The sequence below is a fragment of the Sceloporus occidentalis genome, unplaced genomic scaffold (genome assembly GCF_023333645.1).
Source record: "Sceloporus occidentalis isolate IW3139 unplaced genomic scaffold, rSceOcc1.0.p SCAF_83, whole genome shotgun sequence".
Taxonomy (NCBI): domain Eukaryota; kingdom Metazoa; phylum Chordata; class Lepidosauria; order Squamata; family Phrynosomatidae; genus Sceloporus; species Sceloporus occidentalis.
The window spans coordinates 107,844-127,041 of record NW_028317063.1 but is presented as its reverse complement, the minus strand read 5'-3'; the positions used below and the strand labels follow the sequence as shown (position 1 = coordinate 127,041).

Here is a 19,198-nt window from a genome sequence, read left to right as displayed (position 1 = left end):
AGCGCCGACAGATTCTGCAGGGATGTACAAAGATGAAACAATATTAAATTGTTTTATATATCGCCATCATATTCCTTAGCGCTGTACAATGGGATGCCCTGCAACTCCCAGCATCCCAACAGCTCATCCCACCTCTGATCGCGCAGCATGCGCCATCGTATTAATGCACCGGGCGGCCTCACCGGCAAATGCAAATACAGTTGGGGGGCTTCTGCAGAAACCCCTCTGTGATTTTGAAATGGGGACCCCGTGGAAATTTAAAGGGACCTCCTGAGGGTCGTATGCATATACATATCATATGATGGCTGGCGTGTCAGGTGAGGAAGGCAGCCCCTGTGTAGCTCTGATTTACAGGCTTTTGCATAAAATTTCTCATAACAGCCGGGTCCTTCAGTAATATTCCTTCCAGCCCCGGATCCTTTCTATGTTCCTATAAACATCTCAGAACCGTCAGATTTTGCCATTGAATCACGGGGTTTTTACCCCAATCTCAATACGTAGGGGCAAATGGGCAGATTGTTTGGGTGACATAGTCTGAAAGCAGAACCCCAGTATTTGGTGCGTTCCCCTGGGTATATCCCTGCTTTAACACAGGTGGCCAGAGGTGGCCATTTTCACCTAATCACCAGAGCTTTGATAATTCTATATTACATATTATTGTATATACTTTCACAAGGTGGTACCCTAAGCATTTGGATTATCTCGTTTAAATGGCTGATCAAATATCTAATATAAACGGGAACTCATTTTAGACGCGACGCACACGGAATCTCTGGCTTTCTCCCCGCAGCAGGAATACTCGTTATTTGTGTAAAACGCATCGTGGTTCATCCAAGTTTCGAAAGCCCAGCAAACGTCGTAAGCAGTCAGAGAACGTCCCGATTTCCCCGCGTCGTCTTCTTTGGGGTCCGGAAAAAGCTCATAGCCAAGAAAACGCGCGGTTTCTAAAATCAGCGTTCCTGGACGGGATCCGAGCCCCAAGTACTTATTTTGACCCCAAAACTGCGGCCCCAAACGGCCCTTCTCTCTTATTTTTTCATTGGCGCGGCCCCTTACCATTTCATAAACGCGGTCTTCACAAAACGTCACTTTCTTCAGCGTGGCGATCAGGTTTTCCACCAGCGGCGGGCTGATTAGCGGAACGTTCCGGAACCTCCGCTTTTGTAAGAGATCCTCAGCGTTCTCCACCAAGAGATCGTCTTTCTTATTCAGAGCGTCGTTCAGAATCCTGAGCGTCCTCTCTCTTGTTTTACTGAGTAAAATAAACTCCTTGGAACGAGATCTGCAAAAGCAGAAAGAAAACATCTTGAGAAAATAATACGGCTTTTTGGGTCATCCCAGAACTTGTATTTTTATTTATTTTACAGAGAAAAGTGTTTTGTTTCTTAGCAAAGAGGGATATTCTTTGCCATTTATTACTCCTTTGCACATGGAGGCGCTCTTAAAAGGTGCTGTTCTACTGAAACAAAAGCAAGTAACCCCTAGAAGATCAGCCAACTTTTTCTCTCCTCTGACGGTTTCATGAAATCGAAAGAATTTTTTTAAGAAGCTTTTCATTCTACGGCAACAGCCTATAAGTGACTGCTTTTGTGTCACATGACAATTAAGTGCCTCCAAGCACTTCTCCTGTCTGTCAATCAAAGAGAAACATGGTAATTCTAGCAGCGGCTTTATGTCCGTTCTCTCTAATTATACCAAAAGGCACTTGAGGTGGCTGGATATGATGTCATAATGCATTATTCTGTGGCAGATACACCTGTTATCGTAACAACACGACGTCAAAATGGGAATGGTGTGATGGCTCTGCATGTGATGTCATAATTAAAGCACATAAGACAAAAAAAATGTTCAGTTATAGAAATAATGTTAAATTGTGACTTTACAATGTCTTGCACAGTGACATCATTTCTCAAGAAGGGCTGAGGTGTGCCCTGTAAAAAAAAAAAGAGGTGTAAAAAATACTCAAGCGTGCGGGAAATGTATCCGAACAGGTTTTAGTAGATATATCTCAGCAGCCAAATTCCTCACCAGGGCCGGCCCGGGGGATGACATGGCGGCCCCCGGCCCACCCAGGCCAGCGCCCGGCAAATAACATAATTACGGCCATTTCTGCACTGTTTTTAAGTTACTGATTTACGTTTTCACAGGAAAAAATAAAATTTTGAATCTGCAAAATCTACACAATTCAATGAATGTTTGGTCGTAAGCGGAACAGCACCTTTAAACCACATATTTATTTAAAGTATAATAATCGATTTATTTCTAAATTAAGAAAGCGTATTTTCTGTTTATCTTGCGATAAAAAAAATTACACTAATCTGTAAAATATTTACACCAGTTAATACAAGCGAGTTAATACAATGAATTAAGTGAACTATTAGAAATATAAATACCTAAAGCGGTCGCCGGCCGTCTCCCCGCAGTCCTTCTGGTTTATCGACGTTTCCAAACCGGATAAAGCATTCCGAAGAGAAAGGCGGGCCATTCCGGTCTCTGGAGATCTTTGCTTGGTTCGCGGCAGGAACCCCAAGACCCCTCGGATTAAATCTCTCGGCCGAGATCGTTTACCGAGATATTGGTCGCGGAAGGCAGAGCCGGTATAAATGACCGGTCCGGAGGGGATCGGGCTGACGGAGCCATCGGTGACGCTTTTGTTCTCTTTGTCTCCTTTTAGGAACGTCACCTGCTGGAGTTCCTCGATCTTTCGCTCCGCCACGTCTTGGCTGAACGCCGGACACTTCCCACCTTGGAGAAGCCACCGGATCCCCAGAGCTCTTTCTTCGGGCGACTCAAGGAGATTATCTGGAACCTCAGAAGCCTCTTGGTCCCGACTCATTGTTCCAAAGTCTGTTGGATTTTTCAGACGGCTCCCGTATATTTATTCTATATATATATATAGAATATAGAAAGTTTCGCTTTCGTTTCCCAGCAGGGGTGTGGATTTTCTGAAACCTAATTAACTCGTTTTCTTCCTTGTTTTGGCTGCCCGCAAGCCCTCTTCACCTGGCCGGACTTTCTGTCCCTGCTCTGTGTCCCCGGCCCCTATATCCACCTCTATCTCGGCTAATTTCACCTGGGGGGGGGGATCCGTCGCTTCCCGGACCTTTTGGCTACGATCGGCCGAGTATGTGTGAGAGGAAGGCTTGGTCTTCTCGCCTTAACCCCTTCATGACACAATGCATTGTTTTTAATGGGTTTAAGGACAACCCATTGTCCTTAAGGGGGGAGAAATTTGTTTCACAAAGCCCGGGGTCTGCACCAGAATCAAATCTATACTTTTGTCATTGTTTCCTTCTTTTAAATACGACTATGACTGATAGACAGACAAAAAATGATAATTCCAGCAAAAAGCTGGAATTACATGAAAAAAACATGTTTTTTACTGGAATTCTTTCATGGCTGGGGGCAGATTAGGGCAAAAAGCAACCTACCAGCTGCCTGGGTCTTTCATTTGGATTCACGGGCCATTCGTGTTACAGTCAGTTCCTCTTTATGTGTCTTTCATTAGACAGTGTCTGGCTGGGTGATTAAGACGGAGCCATTCTATTGTTTCCCACAGGCAGTATGATAAGGAGTCGGGGTGTTATTTAGTAGATTGGGGGTCAGATAACAGAGCGAGGACTCATACTATGGTACTTTTACACAAAGTTCCTGGGTTTAAGGTCCCCGCTTGTGAGTTCATGGGGGGGGGGCAAAAACTCCAACCGTCAAAAAAAAATAAAACAATCGTTTTCAAAGAATATTTTCATCCGATGCTAGTAATAACCAAAAATAAGTGGGATCTCCCCCGTAACGACCGGATACGCCACAAGCATCAGTAAAGGTGTCACCAGCGCTGGCCACGTGCCTGATTTGCCAGTCCGGTTTTGATGGGTTATAGAAATAAGTTATTACAAAGTGTAAAGTTTTACCTGCGAATCACACCCGGGGTTTTTAACGGCACTCGTTCATCGTTTGAATACATTCTCCACGTAGGGTTTCGCTTCTCGAAATGATTTAAGGACGTAGACGTCGTCATCAATCGTAAAACATATTATCAGCTACTTTGAAATATAAAGACCCTTTTAAAGGCAGTTTGGGTCGTGGGGGGAAAAAAACGGAACAGAATAAAGAACGGGATGCGGATTTACAATCATAATTTATTCGGCTGCTATAAATTAAAATAAGACAGAAGCTGGAGCTTCGGCTCTCATTCATCCTCCAGAAGCGCGAGGAAACGGCGCGTTTCTTACATTTTAATAACAGAAAGTCACAGATTCACGGGAGGCGTCTTTGTAATCGGAAGCCTCGTCTTGGACGGTCCGGGGCTGCCGATCGGAGCTCATCGAGCGGCGCGTGCGGAAACTTTACTAACCCCGGGTGGCTGCGATCAGCCAGAGGCTGCGGGTCACAAGTGGGTGGCCAGTTCATGGTCCCCGGGCTATTAGCCTCTGCTTTTAACTCCTTTAAACCTCAATCAGCCCTACTAGTTCGGAACTCCCATCATCCTCATCCATAACCATCCGGAAGCACATAGTTGCTTTCCTCGCCACACCCTAGGGGCTGGATGAGGAGGACAGCTGTTTAGATAAAATCCAAACTAAAAGAGCTACAGATTGACAGCACAACGTACTGCGGTAAGGCTGGTTTAGGATGATAGGTGAGCAAAGAGAGGCTGAGCAGCCCTGGTGAGTATCTCACATAGAAACGCTCTGCAGAACAGAAGAATTACCAAGACTGTTTCTTTAAACCGCGGCTCCTCTGTTTACGTCCAAACGGATATGCAATAAATGATCTAAACAGTAAAATAGTAATAAATATAACGTTAATTTACATGGCGAGCCATCATTCTAATTAAAACGCAAACCTGCATGGATTACTTCTATAAATACAATAAGCCGGAGTCCTGAGTAGATATAGGCATATCTGCCGGTACCAATCAGTTGCGGTATATCCTTTGCCCTATCCGGCCGGCTGAGGGTCATGGGAATAGTCATTCAAACACCACCTAGCATTTGCTCGGTCTTTGTCCCAACGAGAAAAGTGATAAATACTAACAAACCCCATTGACACCCTACAAATCCCATGACGCTCAGCCCAGCTGCAGACTTCACAGTTCAACAGTCGGGTTGCTAATGTTGACACATAGTAGATACATTTGATTTCTTTTCCAATCGCAAACTTAATTTCATTCACATACGTATACGCATCAGGCAATGCCACAAACATACAAAACGACCCCAATTCAGAGCGGCCCTCGGGGCACTTCATCAGAAAGACTCTAATATGTAACTGGCTGCGAGGATCTGCATGATTTCTTAGCCATTATATAGAAATCTAGGTTATAAAATGCCTTTCTTTTTGCAAATGGCCCTTTGTGTATCTCTGAGCCACGAGCTATGATTAGGGACACAAACTCTAAACGGTGCACCATCCGGGAAGGCGCACGGGGAGTTAAAATGGTCGTCTCCTTTAAAATCCGGGCTTAGTGAATAGACTGCAATAATTGCGCAGTTTGGAAGCCATTCTCCGCAAGAACTTAAACTTTAAAGATTACCTGGTTCTAGTGTTCATCCCTTAATATAACATTTTCTTGGAAAACGAGCAGCGGAAGGGACGGGGAGATCACGCGACTTTCCCTAAAAGCTTCTCGTCAGGAATGGCTCATTGTGAACGCGCTCTAAGGTTTTTAAATCCCCCGTGTGATTATTAGTAAATGGCGGAACCTGGCAGGAGCCGACCAGCCCTCAAATATACATCACTGAGTGTTTCTTTGGTAACCTATAGCAAACCACCGTGTGAAACCGTCCATGCGCGGATAGCCTGGTGCCACGAAGAACAAATCTGCTGTATGTTAATCACGGCGGCTTCATCCGATTGGTGGGTCTGATGTTCGATGATCCCCCGTCGTGCCGTGTAATCCTCCCAAACTGTAAACTGCCCCGCTATGACACGCTGCAAGTGGTCTGTTTGGCATCACGGTTTTGGCCCTGAACATAAAGTAAAAACATAAATCTGTAGTCTTGTGTTTCAGACATTTTCTAGAACACATACGAACACTCAAGGAATAAAGTGATTAGACCTGGTTTAATGCCCCCCCAATGTGTAGCTATAACTCCCAACACCCTTGGGCAGCAGTTGGGTCCACCGCTTGCAGTCAAATCATCGCTTTAGAAATCAAACACCTGGAATACATTAATCTGCGGAACGTATCAAGGACAATTTGCTTTTTTAAATTTACTTTAAATAAATCCAGATCATACCTTCCAAGTGTCCCTTTTAGCATAATCCTCTACACCCCTTTCCTTCTCTACAGTCCCTTTTTCTTGCCGTCCTCTGCCAGGAGTTTTGTGTGATGAGAGAGGATGAAGTGAATGCGTGTAGGATTGGGAATTTTATTGGGTTACATTTAGCAGAAGAATAAAAAAGGAATAGGAAAAAGTAAAGAGGATTAAAATGGATATTAATTTGAGCGCAAAATTTAGAGTAACAATAATGTCTCTTTTCGGCATCATGGAGAGGCGGAGGCTCCCCCCCCCCCCAAGTAAAAGACCATAGATATGCAGCACCTTAAGCACTAGGATATGGCGTTTGTTTTCTGTTCTGTTTACACCGAGGACAGCTTCGGAATCTTTTCATTTCACGCCCGGGAAGGCAGTCTTTGACCTGCACCCAGTCCCTTCTCTGGCTCGTCCCATTCACGGTACCCCCGAGATGGCACAAGGGGTTCCCAATGTGCTTATAACCTGGCCATATCGACGACATATGCCTGAGCGGACTCACCGCCTGCTGCCTCCTGTATTCCTCTTCGCTGGCAGACAGCGCTCGAGCTAAAGCCAAGTCTTCATCCTCTTGAGAGCTGGGAACGATATAAGGGGGGAATGAAGACATATAGGATGAGAGTCGTCTCCGCCATTCTATAGTCTCTTAGAAACCGTTTACATTGAAGTGACATTTCCGGTAATTATTACACCTAATGTTAGTATTATTATACTCCAGAAAAAAAACATTCGTAGCCTGTATGTTGATTCAAACTGTTGTAAAGCGTGAATCAACGTACAGAAAATTCTCCGGCAATTTAGGAGACGGACGGTATTTTTGCTAAAGTTTTGGTTGAAACCGGCAGTTTTTTAAATGCATTTTTAGCAAGAATTCAAATCCAAAACGGAGTCGGGGTTTTTACCGGTCCTGCTGGCTCGTGTTCGTTGCGGATTCTGCAAGAGACATTTCCAGGGCTCTCTGGAGAGCTTCTTCTTCTGTCTAAGAGAACGGACAAAACGAGATCGGTCACATTAGCATAATGGCAAAGGACCTGCGAGGAAGACGTGCGAGGATCTGCCATAGGAGGGGGGAGGGGGCAAAAGTCTTTGATAAAAAATTATTTTTAATATTAGAAGTGGACAGAAACACACATTATTTTATTTTCTGTTTAGAAATGAATGTTTAGCTGTGAAACCGAGAACCCAGCAAGATACTAAAATGAGTCTGATCCCCCGGAACCCATGCCTCTGTTTTGTGCTGAACCGACAGACTGATATATTAGGTAAAGAGGGTCCGGCTCAGGAGCTTACAATCTAGAGGATATGTATGATTTCAAAACACGGCCCATGTTGTGCATCTTAAACTCAGTAATCACACCAAAGTCTGAAAACAGGCACTTCTTTACCTAGATTCCCACAAAATTTAGTACTTCTATGGAAGCTCAACTGTACAGTATGAGGTACGACGATATAAAGTTATAATCACGATATAATATTATAAAATATATATATAAAATCGCGCCTCACATTCTGTACTCGTGGCTATTCCACGTTATCCAGTCTCTCAGTCAGTAGGTCGGAAGTTAAAGAGATTTTACTCACCAAACCATTCTGCAAGGCGGCTGCGGCCGACGGCTGATGAGAAGGGACACCGGCCCTGCAAGAGAAAGAGAAGCGAGCTTCATATACAGCAACACTGGCAAGGGAAAAACATTATGTATTGATTTATACGGCACCATCATACTCCGTATCGCTGTACAACGGGTAAAAAGGAACAAGCTTATTGATGGGGACAGCCACCTCTCATTCATTACTTAAAGGGAAATTCCTCCCAAACCTTTTGTTTGAAAATATTTCCCTCATTAGACGTTCTCTTTCATTTCACAATTACGGGAATCTTTAAAGCGACACAAGCCTGATATTTATAACAAACAGAGGCATAACGACACGTAATTATTATAATTATTGCTGTTATTAATCAGTTGGTGACACTCATGCATTTCAACCACTGAACTGCATTAGAGATAAACATAAACATTCTAGTCCAAACCTGTGCCGTTTACAAGACATTTCTCATTAAGAGGAGCCGCTCATTAACGCCTACGGCGATACCTGCTACGTTGGGGTTGTGCAGCCGGTTTGGGGGCCGCGTGGCTGGAAGCCGTGGAAGTCTTCGAAGAGGAAGCGTGACTTCTCATTAAAGCTGCGTGTCTGTAAAGAAATCTCAGATTATATAGATATATAGATCAGCCTCATATAGCGGGGGGGAGGTTTCATTACATATAAGGTTTGTTCCATATGCTGCTCACCCTGCCTTGGAGATAGGAGCGCTGGTCCCTTTGCAGTCGTGATCCAGGGGATGTCTGTGTTTGAGACAAAAGTTCCCGTGGCAGTCATTACAGATCACCTTAATCAGCTCCTTCTGACGGCAGCCGGGCTTCACACATTTATTAGTAAAGATCTGTAAACAAAGGAAATGACTCTCAAAAAAAATAAAAAAAAAGCCACAGAAGCTGTTGCATCACATATTGGAGAGGAGGCAAAAGGCTGCATTAAGGTGATTTGGGGGAAATCAGCACAATCCTCACCTTTCGCTTTTGCTGCGCGGGGTCCGACTTGCAGTCCCGATCAATGTGATCTCCAACTACGATATCGGGGGTCTGTCCGCGAGTCACTGGGATGGGAGTATTACAGAGGGGACACACCGGAACCTGCACGTCCTTAGTAACACAAAACAGGACCACGTCAGGTAGGATCTAAAGGCACGAAGCGAGACTACGGGGCACGGCGTGAAACACTCACCTTCTTATAAGCAGACGTGCAGTTATGGAGGGCGTACGTGACGTGGTCTTTGCAGAAGATTTGTTCACAAGCGTCACATTTTAAAGGCAGAAAATCTACGGGGAAGACAGAGACAAAATGTGATTGCGCCCTAGAAGGACGTCCATGGGAGAGCAACTCGTCATCCCCGGCTGAAGGGGGCTCCTCGTCCTTTAAACAAATAAAGTTACCATTAATATAAAACGTAAGAAAGAGAATAAATGAATACGCGTCTGACATCTCACCTAACTGCTTGCATGTGGCCTCCGAACAATGCTTGCCCAGGTCAGGGAACTCCATTCTCCTGCTAAAAAAATAAAAAATAGTTAATGCCAGTAAATGCATCAAATATCAGGAAAAGGAATCTAGTAAACTATGTTTTTTTACTGACTTTTTATTGTGCTTTTCTGATAAGTACCAAGAAATTTTTTTATAAAAATAAAGATGGTAAGTAAATCTCCGACAGGACGGAGTGCTGGTTTAAATACATGAGATAAGTTGTCGCCTCTTGTAATCAAAGACCCGCAAAGGACGGTTCGTCAAGAAGTCTGTCCAAAGACGCTGAGTCCCAACAAGCGATGATCTTATTTAACAGGATGATTTATAATAAGGCAAATAAAATTATATTATCTTTTATTTATATAGCAACAATTTATTATTATCTTTTGTTTATTATTTATAACAATTTATTATCATTATTTTATTTATATAGCAACAATTTATTAACTTTTGTTATTTTTGTTTATTATTTATAGCAACAATTTCTTATTATTATTTTTATTCATATAGAAACAATTTATTATTCTTTCATTATTATCTTTTATTTATATAGACAATTTATTACTATTATATCTTATTTATATGGCACCAACAATTCCCGCAGCGCTTCTTACAGTCCATCAAACGACAAAACTAGAACTGACAGCCTAAGACGAGGCGATACATTATATAAAGTGGGCCTGTGAGCTGACAATCTACAGGATATATAAGATTCCAAGATACGGGTTCTTGAAACGCCGCACGGACCCCGTGTGAATAAGGCAGTTGTACCGTGTGATGGAAACTATGAATATCTAACACGCGGCGTTTGGCAGAACCGCAGTCTCAGTCCTTGGTCTGGACCCATAGTGAGGACAGCTTCATGCCTATGTATGTTTAAACCCCCTCACTGTTTTAGCCTCCACCGATTCTGATGAAAGGCTGTCCCATGTATCTACTACTCTCCCAGTAAAGTAGAACTTCCTTCCATTTCATGTAAGCCTCCGACCTTCTAGTTTTACAAAGGTGTATGTACCTCTCAGGACTATAACTCCTATCACTACACCCAGCACTAAGCACACCCTCACCACACTTTTTTTGGAGCTTTAAATGGTTTTTTTTTCAAATAAACAAACCCATTTTGCTTACCAGACCCCAGGATAGAACTTCAGACACCCGGAAGGAGCGTCACTTCCGCCTTGCTACCATAGAGATGGTGCTTACGCTAGTAGATCGCCTTCTCTCACAGCTCCGATGATTTGTCAATCTTGAGGGGGCGGGCCGTCGGCCATCTTTGTACTCCCAAACAGACCGGAAGTACGGGTACCGGAGTGACCCCGATCTCTGACTGTGCATTTCTTATCGACCCGGCGATTCCGCTGGATTCCTGCTTGTTTCGTTTTATGTATTTTTGTTCATATTGACTTCTGTAAAGCCCTCTGCAGTTGTTGTATAAATCATAATGCTCAATTCCAGTGGCTGATCAGGTTTTTAAATGTCCCCTGGGTCATACCTGGAAGCCTTCTGAATTATCTGACCCTTTAATAACCCGGGGCAAATGCAGCTTTATATAAACATCAAAGCGCATGAAAGACAGGACATATAATTCATTTTTATTCAGCACTATACAATGGTACAAAATATGCAATATACAATTTCTATACAAAACACAGCAGAACGCATGTGCCTTTTCAACATATAAGCAGTTTGCTACAACACCTATGTTAACCCTTTGTTAACTCTTCTGTTAACCCTTGTGCAGGAAGGGGATCAGAGGAGCTGTTGTACGGGTTAGGAGACCAGTCTCTCGTGCCTGCATACAGAATGGTTATTTGTTAAAGACACGCATTCCTTTAGTAGTATCAGCAGAGTAATATACATTTACGAGTTTACTGCGCTGAATTAGAACAGGTGCCAATCACAGAAGTGAAATATGTAATCGACAAGCAGCAGAAATAAGAACATCTGGATAGTACATCTGCACCTGTGTGAGCGTCCCTCATTATGTTCATCGAAACCAGAATACAGATCCCATGCACACATACGTCAGGGCGGGCTGATATACACATACAGTCAAGGGAAGGGATCAGCAATCACACAAAAAAGCTTGTGATTCCTCTCTCTCTCTCTTTCAGATGACAAGAAATAATTGGATGACTTGAGACTTGACCACAAATGTTGCTTTTCAGTCTTCTTAGCTACACCTACAAAAGGAAAAAGGCAGCGAGTGTGTTATTAACATGACTATAGAACAGATACAGTAACATAAATCTCACAGGTGGTACACATGATAACACTCCCGGAGTATGCGAGGGACTTGAGATTAGGTTTGTGCTCATCCGTCTTGTGCACACGCAGCTAAAAAGGGAGCGAGAAATATTACCTTCTGCACCTGCGGGGGCAGCTCATCTTCAGACCCCTCCTCTGGAACGGTCTCTGGGTGTCTTGCAGGCGGTCCTTCTTCACTCCATCCTCCCATTGGCTGTCTCGCTAAATTGGATGTTGGCCTTTGCATGGATCCAAGATCTAAGGTGTCAAGAGAACGGCGTTAAAACTGCTCCCTCTAGAACCCTGTCAACAACCAGAACAACTTGTAACACCAATTTTCATGAGATTAATGATATATATTATTATTATGCGATAATGGTAGAGGCCACAAGGTAATGCCTGACTTGGGAAAAGTTTTAACGGGTTTGAGATATGTGTAAGACGTCAGTTTAATCCCGTTTGCGGAGACGAGTGTAACACACAACGTATCTCGAACCTTTGTCACATCCCCCATTGCCAAACCCTGAAGCCACGCATGTAAGATGGGGGTACCTGCGCTCGCACTGTATCTCTGGCTGTTCAGTGATGGCAGCCTCTCTTCCCCGAAAAGTGCCGCAGGCGATGGGCAGCTGGCCGAGGAAGGTATGTTAGATGTAGCGTGTATAAGGCTGTCACCATGGATACTTTCCCCGCTGTCGTCGCTCTCCTGACGGTGCCAGATATGTCTATTGGGTGCCATACGTGTGTGTTGCTGGTGCAGCTATAGCAGAGACATACAAGAAGGTTATTATTACGAGGCTGATAAGTCATTAAACAGCCACCTATCCTCCATAATTAAAGCGAGAATAACCCCCTGTGCACTTAAAGCACGTATTATGATAATAATGATCCAGAACAAAAAATACGCATTATGAATTTGAAATTGGGCAAAGTTATTATTAAAATTCTAATGCCTGGTGCCTCCTTAATCCTATAGCAGAAACAGCAATACATTTGCTGGACCAACCTGACGGTGAGCCGTGCCAGCGACGCAAGATGCAGGAGCCAGTAACAACTACTCACTTCGTGCATGTAAAGTGCATGTAGGCTCATCTCGGTGGATGCATATTCAGACAACGTGCCGCTTGTCATGGGTCCTTCCCACAGACTGCTCCCAAAACTGCTATTCCTGAAATCAGCGCTACCGAAAAAGAGAAACAAAAGAGAAAAAAATGACATTCAGTTTTTTTCATTAATAGCTGAAGGAAATCCCAACTGGTTTAAGGTATTATGAGAAGTGCTGTCAGACCTCCTGGCCATCTACTGGTGTCGCCTGGTCTGTCGGAGGCCAATGGAGTAAGGCATGGTGAACTGCCAGCCCCTTACGCCAGCCAGTGGGACCCCCAAAGACACCCCTAATGTTTACCAATGTTACATAAGCCTGTTAGGCAGACTCCGGTGCTGACAATAGGAGCAAAGGTCTGTACTACATTTCTCTAAAAAAACTCTTTGGGGTTTTTGTAAATTTAACCTCCTGCAGACAACACAAATAACAGAAAAACGATTCATGGGAATCAATAAACCAGAAATAACTTTTTAATCTGCCAATGACTATAAACGCCTCCACTGCCCCTGCCTGTATCAGGTATTGTTCTATGAGAATTCACTTTCTGTTAGTGATTGGTGGTCTCACGCAAACCTATATGACGATAAATAAATAGTGGAGAGAGATGCTGATCAAACTTCATACCCAAAGAAATGGATCTGTTGAGGCCTCCCTTGCAGCAATCTGTTTCTATCCACCTCCTCTGTCAGGGGGATTTGAACGTGTCAACCGTTTGCGTCAATGAGCTCAGATCACATGAATTGCATTACTTTTTCTGTTTTATGAAGCCGTTTCAGGATTTCCTCACCTTGTCCTGCTCTGGTGTTGTGCCGGGTGACAGGACTGTTGTGGCGACAGAGAGCGCAAAGCTGAAGCCACCTCGGACGCGGCAGAAACGTGCGGAGAACACAGAACCTCTGGATGCGACGGGAACGTTCCAGGAGACAAACCAGAGATCATGTTCGCCACGAGACTGTGAGGCTGCGACACAGAGAGGAAACCATCAAAGTTAAAAGGGAAAAAATGGATAATCATGTAATTATTAATATGGGCAGAATAAAATGTGTGTTGGGAGTTTTAATACAATACTTTACACAGTTTATGCTTTACAAAGTTTATATGCCAAGCAATGCCCCCTAAATTCAAATCATTGTTAGTGATTAGTTCTTTCCAAACCAATCATTTAGTTTGTTTCCCTCTACAGGGATCTAGATCCCCAGAACATGATGGAGTACTTTCATTGGCTGTCTTCACATGACCTGCAGAGCCAACAAGAAAATGTTTCTTGTGGATTAAATCTAGTTTTAATCAACTCAATATGGCACTTTAATAATTAAACACAACGCTACAAAGTTCACAGAACACAGTCTCTGCCATACCTCTGGGTCAGACTGAATTAGTAAACTGGATCCATGGAGGGGATGCGTCAGTCCAGTAGAATTTTTGGCACCAATGCTGTCTCTTTGTACTCGTTCCCTGAGATGACTCAGGAAAGCAGAGCACTCTCGTGGGGGCTGCCAGCGAGGGTTGGTGATGGCAAAATGCATTAGAGAAAGCTCCGTCTTGCCGTCCTCTGCCTGCTGGTAAACTGATGCCTCGGTCTTGCCTGCAGACATCCACTGAAAGGACAGGATAGCCGCATAACACAAATGTGTAAATCCCACGCAACATACATGAGATGCTCTCTCCAATATACAGGTTCAATGTGTAAGCTCCAAAAACTAGACTTAGTAAGACAAGTGAACTCTGAATGGCAGGATTTACTCAGACGAGAGGTTCCCTTTCTGGGATAGTTTTTATTATAACACTTATGAGTACGTTGAACTATTTAAAAACTATTTTAATAGTTAGAACCTGCTGCACTTCCCTCCACATATTGCCTTACCGCAGGATTGCCGTGCTGACGGACATCCATTTGGGCAAACGAACAGGTATCTCCAACCCCGACCACCTCCACTGTGAAGTTTCGGAAAAAGTCAATGATCTCCAGAGACTTGGGGCGGAGGCAAAAAATCAGAACTAAGGGGGTTAAGAGTGGGCTAAGGAGCTCTTCTATAATAAACACCTGCAGGAGAACAAAGGACTCGATTAGACACTTGGAAGGTATAGAGATGATACAGAATAACTTATTTAGACCTCATATACTCATTTCTGGTAAACATAAGAGACCCTACGGGAGAAGCTTTAGCTATAGAACACGACGAGGAGAAAATGCTTCACATTCTATTAGAAGCATGAAAGTAACCCTGGTTGCAAGGAACCCTGGGTAATCCAAATGGAAGATATTATTTGGACCCTTTGACCCATAGATTATATAAAAAAAGTGACCTCCTTGGCCCATTGCCCGCTCCATCATTTCTGATTGTTCTTGGGATACCAAGAATCAATTATGATTTGAAATCACTTTGAAATTAATAGACAGCAGACAAGGAAGCCGTTTGACTTACCGCCTTGTACTGGAAGAGCTGAGCAAACTCTCCGCGGGTCTCGGACCGGTGAGCACTGCGCTGCCAGTGGTCTGGCATATAATGGATATGAGCCAGTACGACCCTCAGGAGCTGCTCTGGGCAAAACACCAGGTGTTGGTCAGGGATGAAGGACCTGCGCAGAGACATGCGATAAAATCTGATACATGCAATGAACACTCATCGTGTAAGGAACAGCCACAGCTAGCACCCCATTCCTTACAGCAACAAGCCCAACTGCTGGACTCCTATTCCCATCATGATCAGGCATCTGGTGGTAGCTGCAGTCCCTGAAGAATTGATGTGTTCTACGTTTAAATAACTTGGCACAGTTTGGATGTGTGTACATGCAGCATTAACCCTCCTGCATATTTACTTAATCGTGCTAAGAGCAGGGACTGTGTAAGGCAATCTGTAACATCTTTCTGCCTCTCAAAGTTTGATACAGTAAAATAAATTCTGCCTTTTATCAGACCACTGCTGTCTTGCTGCAAAATATTTTCTCATAAACAGGATAACAATCCCAAAATTTGCTTTAGTTTCATTTCCCGCTGTATCCTGACCTGCAAACAGTCACTACGACCCCCAGCAGGGTCACTGCGCTCAGCACGTGTTCCACAGCCAGCACATCTTCATCGTAGACGGTGAGGGCAATAAGGACCGCCAATATGGAGCCAGCCAGGAAACCCAGGTGTTTGGCAGCTACAGCCAAGAGAGGGGACAAGAAGCAATTCATGTATTTGCTGGCCGGTTTATATGCTCGGCTAAGCCTCGCTTGCAGTTGATGATCCAGTTCATTAAAGTGTCGCAGATAGCAGCGGCCATACAAGGACCAGCATCGTGCCCCCAGACTGCCAGGTTCCCGACGCAGAACCTCTGTGTAGCTAAAGAACGCATAAAGTATCTGCCATACAAGCACCAGCGGGCACAGAACCAAGTTGGCAAGTCCGATCCACAGGATACGATGCGAAAGCTTCTCGGCCAGTTCCAGACGCACTCCTGCCCGCTTATATTCAGGTTTAAGGCTCCACTCGTTTTGGAAAAGGCACCCAGGGCCCCAGAAAAAGATCAGCTGGAAGTTGTACTTGAGTCCACGGCTGTAAAACACCGTGTCGCCAAGGACAGGGATCTTGTGCTGAAGCGGAAGAAGGTTCTTGTTAATCATGGCCACCATGTAGTTCTTAAAGCGCAGGATTCGGTGGGACACGTCCAGCTCGGACAGCTCCTTCTTGTGAATGCAGATCTGATGTTCCTTTTGAATTTGGACAATGCGACTCTGAACCTCCTCCCAGGTGTGATATGGGAGATCTGACTGTACCACGGAAGAAAATGGAGACAAAAAATGTACATTGATTAATATCACTTCTTTATTTACACAGATTTATTTTGTTTATTTTCATTATTTGTTTTACACAGACCCTGGAGGGAAAAGGCATGTAATTGAATTGAATTATTATTATTATAGTTTATTTATATAGTGCAAGCAGAATCTATACCACTTTTACAATATACAAAATTAACCATAACATGAATACTGTCCACATAAGGCATACTGGTAAATATTAATTGTGGGGATATGAGACAGTCAGAGGGAAATGATTACATGATTGCATTACCTGGCACTTAGGGGCTGGAAGGAAAATGCCACCTTTTTACATGTTTCTAAATAGAAAGTAATTGCAATTTGTGGATTTGGCTCAACAATATTTAGTAAATGGGGACTGAGGGCATGTATATATTTGAAATTCTACAATTTAATTACGGGACAGGTAGTTGAGTGTTGTCCTTTTTACTGACCATTGGGATGCGCAGGGCTTGGATATAGAAGTTGTGGATCTCCCAATAACAGCAGATGTTGTAAATAAATTTTACGAGCCTGTGAATCCAGAAGATGCCAGCAATGACCAAGAGGCACACGAGGAAGCCATTCTCTTGTATTCTGTCAGGGACAGCGGAAATAGAGTGTCAGGTACACAGTACATAGATAAATAATGCCCCCCACACACACTGCAGATGTGGCATGTGTGGTGTGGCAGCTTATAGAAGTGGTATCTTCACCTGGCTTGGCAGACTCCGGGGGGTAAGAAGGCGTCTGGCAGGGTCACCTTGACATGTTCACTCTGGCTGTGGTTCACCATCTTGTTGGCAAACAGAATGTCATAATCCACGCAGCTGACCAGGAACGTGGTAAAACTAACCACAAAGATGAACTGCCTGCGATTAGGTGACGATTAGTATTGTACATCAAATTCTCTACAAGTCATTTATATTTTAGCACAATTTATAAATGATGGCAGCCCCCTCTTGTTATTCTTCTGTGCAAGATGGTAGCATGTAGCTCGTAATGAAATTGGATGAGAACATCTGGTTTATTTGATTTATTCTAATCTAATCGGATTTTTAATAGCTTTAAGAGAATAGGATAAAAGATATTGGCATTCAAGGTTAATAATACTGAGAGTGAGTGCACGCTGCTCTTACAGATTGGTGCCTCGCCGGTACTCACAGTAACTCGAAGATCTCCCCGATCAGCATGCAACTGAAGCCATTCTTTTGGTGCAGATTGTAGACCTGGTGTTTCTGAGTCAAGCTGAATATAACTCCAAAACCTGACAGCAGGAATCTGACAACAATAAAGGCTCCACTACTAACAGTAAAAAGGTGCCGCTGAAATCACTATCATCTATATGCCGGAAACATCACGAACAGAGAGTCACGCGGTCATAAAGTATTCAAATATAGAAATAAATATATATTATAAGTCTTGGAAACATTTGCACCTCTTTACTTTATATGCATCACATAATGACCATAATTTTATCCTAATAACCTGCTATTATATTATAGAACGTGATCCATAATCACTTAAAATGTAACATTTTTATCTGACCATTTTATTTTTCCTTTTAAAAGCTCTATGGCAGGGCATCCCATGATGTTAAGGGCAATCTTTTTAAGGATGTTGGTTAAACATCATGGGATTACCTCTTATGTACTATTAGCTTGTGACAATGTTTTCCCACAACAATACATTCAAAGGATACCCGAGAGAAGAACAAATCCAGGTTCTCAATGTGATGCCACGGGGCTGGGGAGAGGTAATAGATAAATACGGGTTATATCAGCAGTAGAGCCAGTAGTCTATCTAAAAAGCCCAGCCTTTACATTCACTGTATGTATATACATTATATATACCGTATATTGTGCTCAGGTCTAAGAGTTAGGAAAGAGCTAAGGCGATGTAGCAAATCGAGAGACTGAAGATGTTAATTTCACAGACACTGGTGTTCAATCCCAGGGTGGTAATTCAGCGTGACAGGGTATTTTCGCTGACATGCGCGCAGTGCCCCACTTACTGATGTTTCCAATTAAATTGCACATCTAATTATCATCTATTCTGGTCGGTGACAGAATCTTCATGTAAAATCAATTCACTTTTCACCAGTTACAGAATATGATCCAGTGTAAGTGAGAAATGCGGTTCCCCAAAAATAATACAATGTGTAGAACCCACACTTAGAAAGCTTGTATGAGCTGAATTATGCCAGTCTTCGAGCTATTAAGGCTTAGGGAGATAGGAGTTGAAGTCAAGCAGCAACTGGCATTTGCAGAAAGGGGAGCAGCGAGCAGAAGACAATCTATATTTATTTTTATCATCTGAAAACAGGGTATTTAACCTCCTTAGGGACCAATGACTGCAACAATCTGGGTCACAGAGATACTACGTTTGCACAAACCTTCCTTATAATTAGAAATGAGAAGCTCTGGCGAGACCGTTCGGAGCTGAAATGTGCTCTTTTAAGCTTCACATTAAGATGATGATAATATCAGTGGCTTTTCACAGCTTAAAAAGGGCACCATAAACCAGGATTTCAGTACAGGAATTCAAAAGTGTGTAAAAAATGTAGTTTTCTTTCATTCAGACGCAGGACCAATGTCACAGGCAGGTATACGGGCTTACATTTACTGCCCTCAGGGACGTGCACCAGCAGCTCATCTTCCCCCAGGGGTGAATCGCTGTAGGAGGCATCCAGCCTCTGGTATGGGGTGTCAAACACAGCCAT

The 19,198-nt window shown here is 43.5% G+C and overlaps 1 protein-coding gene and 1 pseudogene across 1 annotated transcript; both read right to left on the bottom strand.

Moving 5' to 3' along the window:
• Window positions 1-5,924: 5,924 nt before the first annotated feature.
• On the bottom strand, window positions 5,925-10,483 carry LOC149285148 (AN1-type zinc finger protein 2A-like). The gene is made up of 10 exons (XM_089495759.1): window positions 10,467-10,483; window positions 9,305-9,366; window positions 9,042-9,136; window positions 8,828-8,959; window positions 8,549-8,700; window positions 8,352-8,450; window positions 7,842-7,896; window positions 7,163-7,239; window positions 6,764-6,838; window positions 5,925-5,976 (listed from the first exon to the last, which is right to left on the bottom strand). The coding sequence occupies exons 2-10, from the start codon at window positions 9,357-9,359 to the stop codon at window positions 5,925-5,927; spliced, it is 792 nt and encodes a 263-aa protein (XP_089351885.1). The 5' UTR covers window positions 9,360-9,366; window positions 10,467-10,483.
• A 959-nt stretch (window positions 10,484-11,442) lies between these two features.
• LOC149285147 (autophagy-related protein 9A-like) lies at window positions 11,443-19,198 on the bottom strand (annotated as a pseudogene).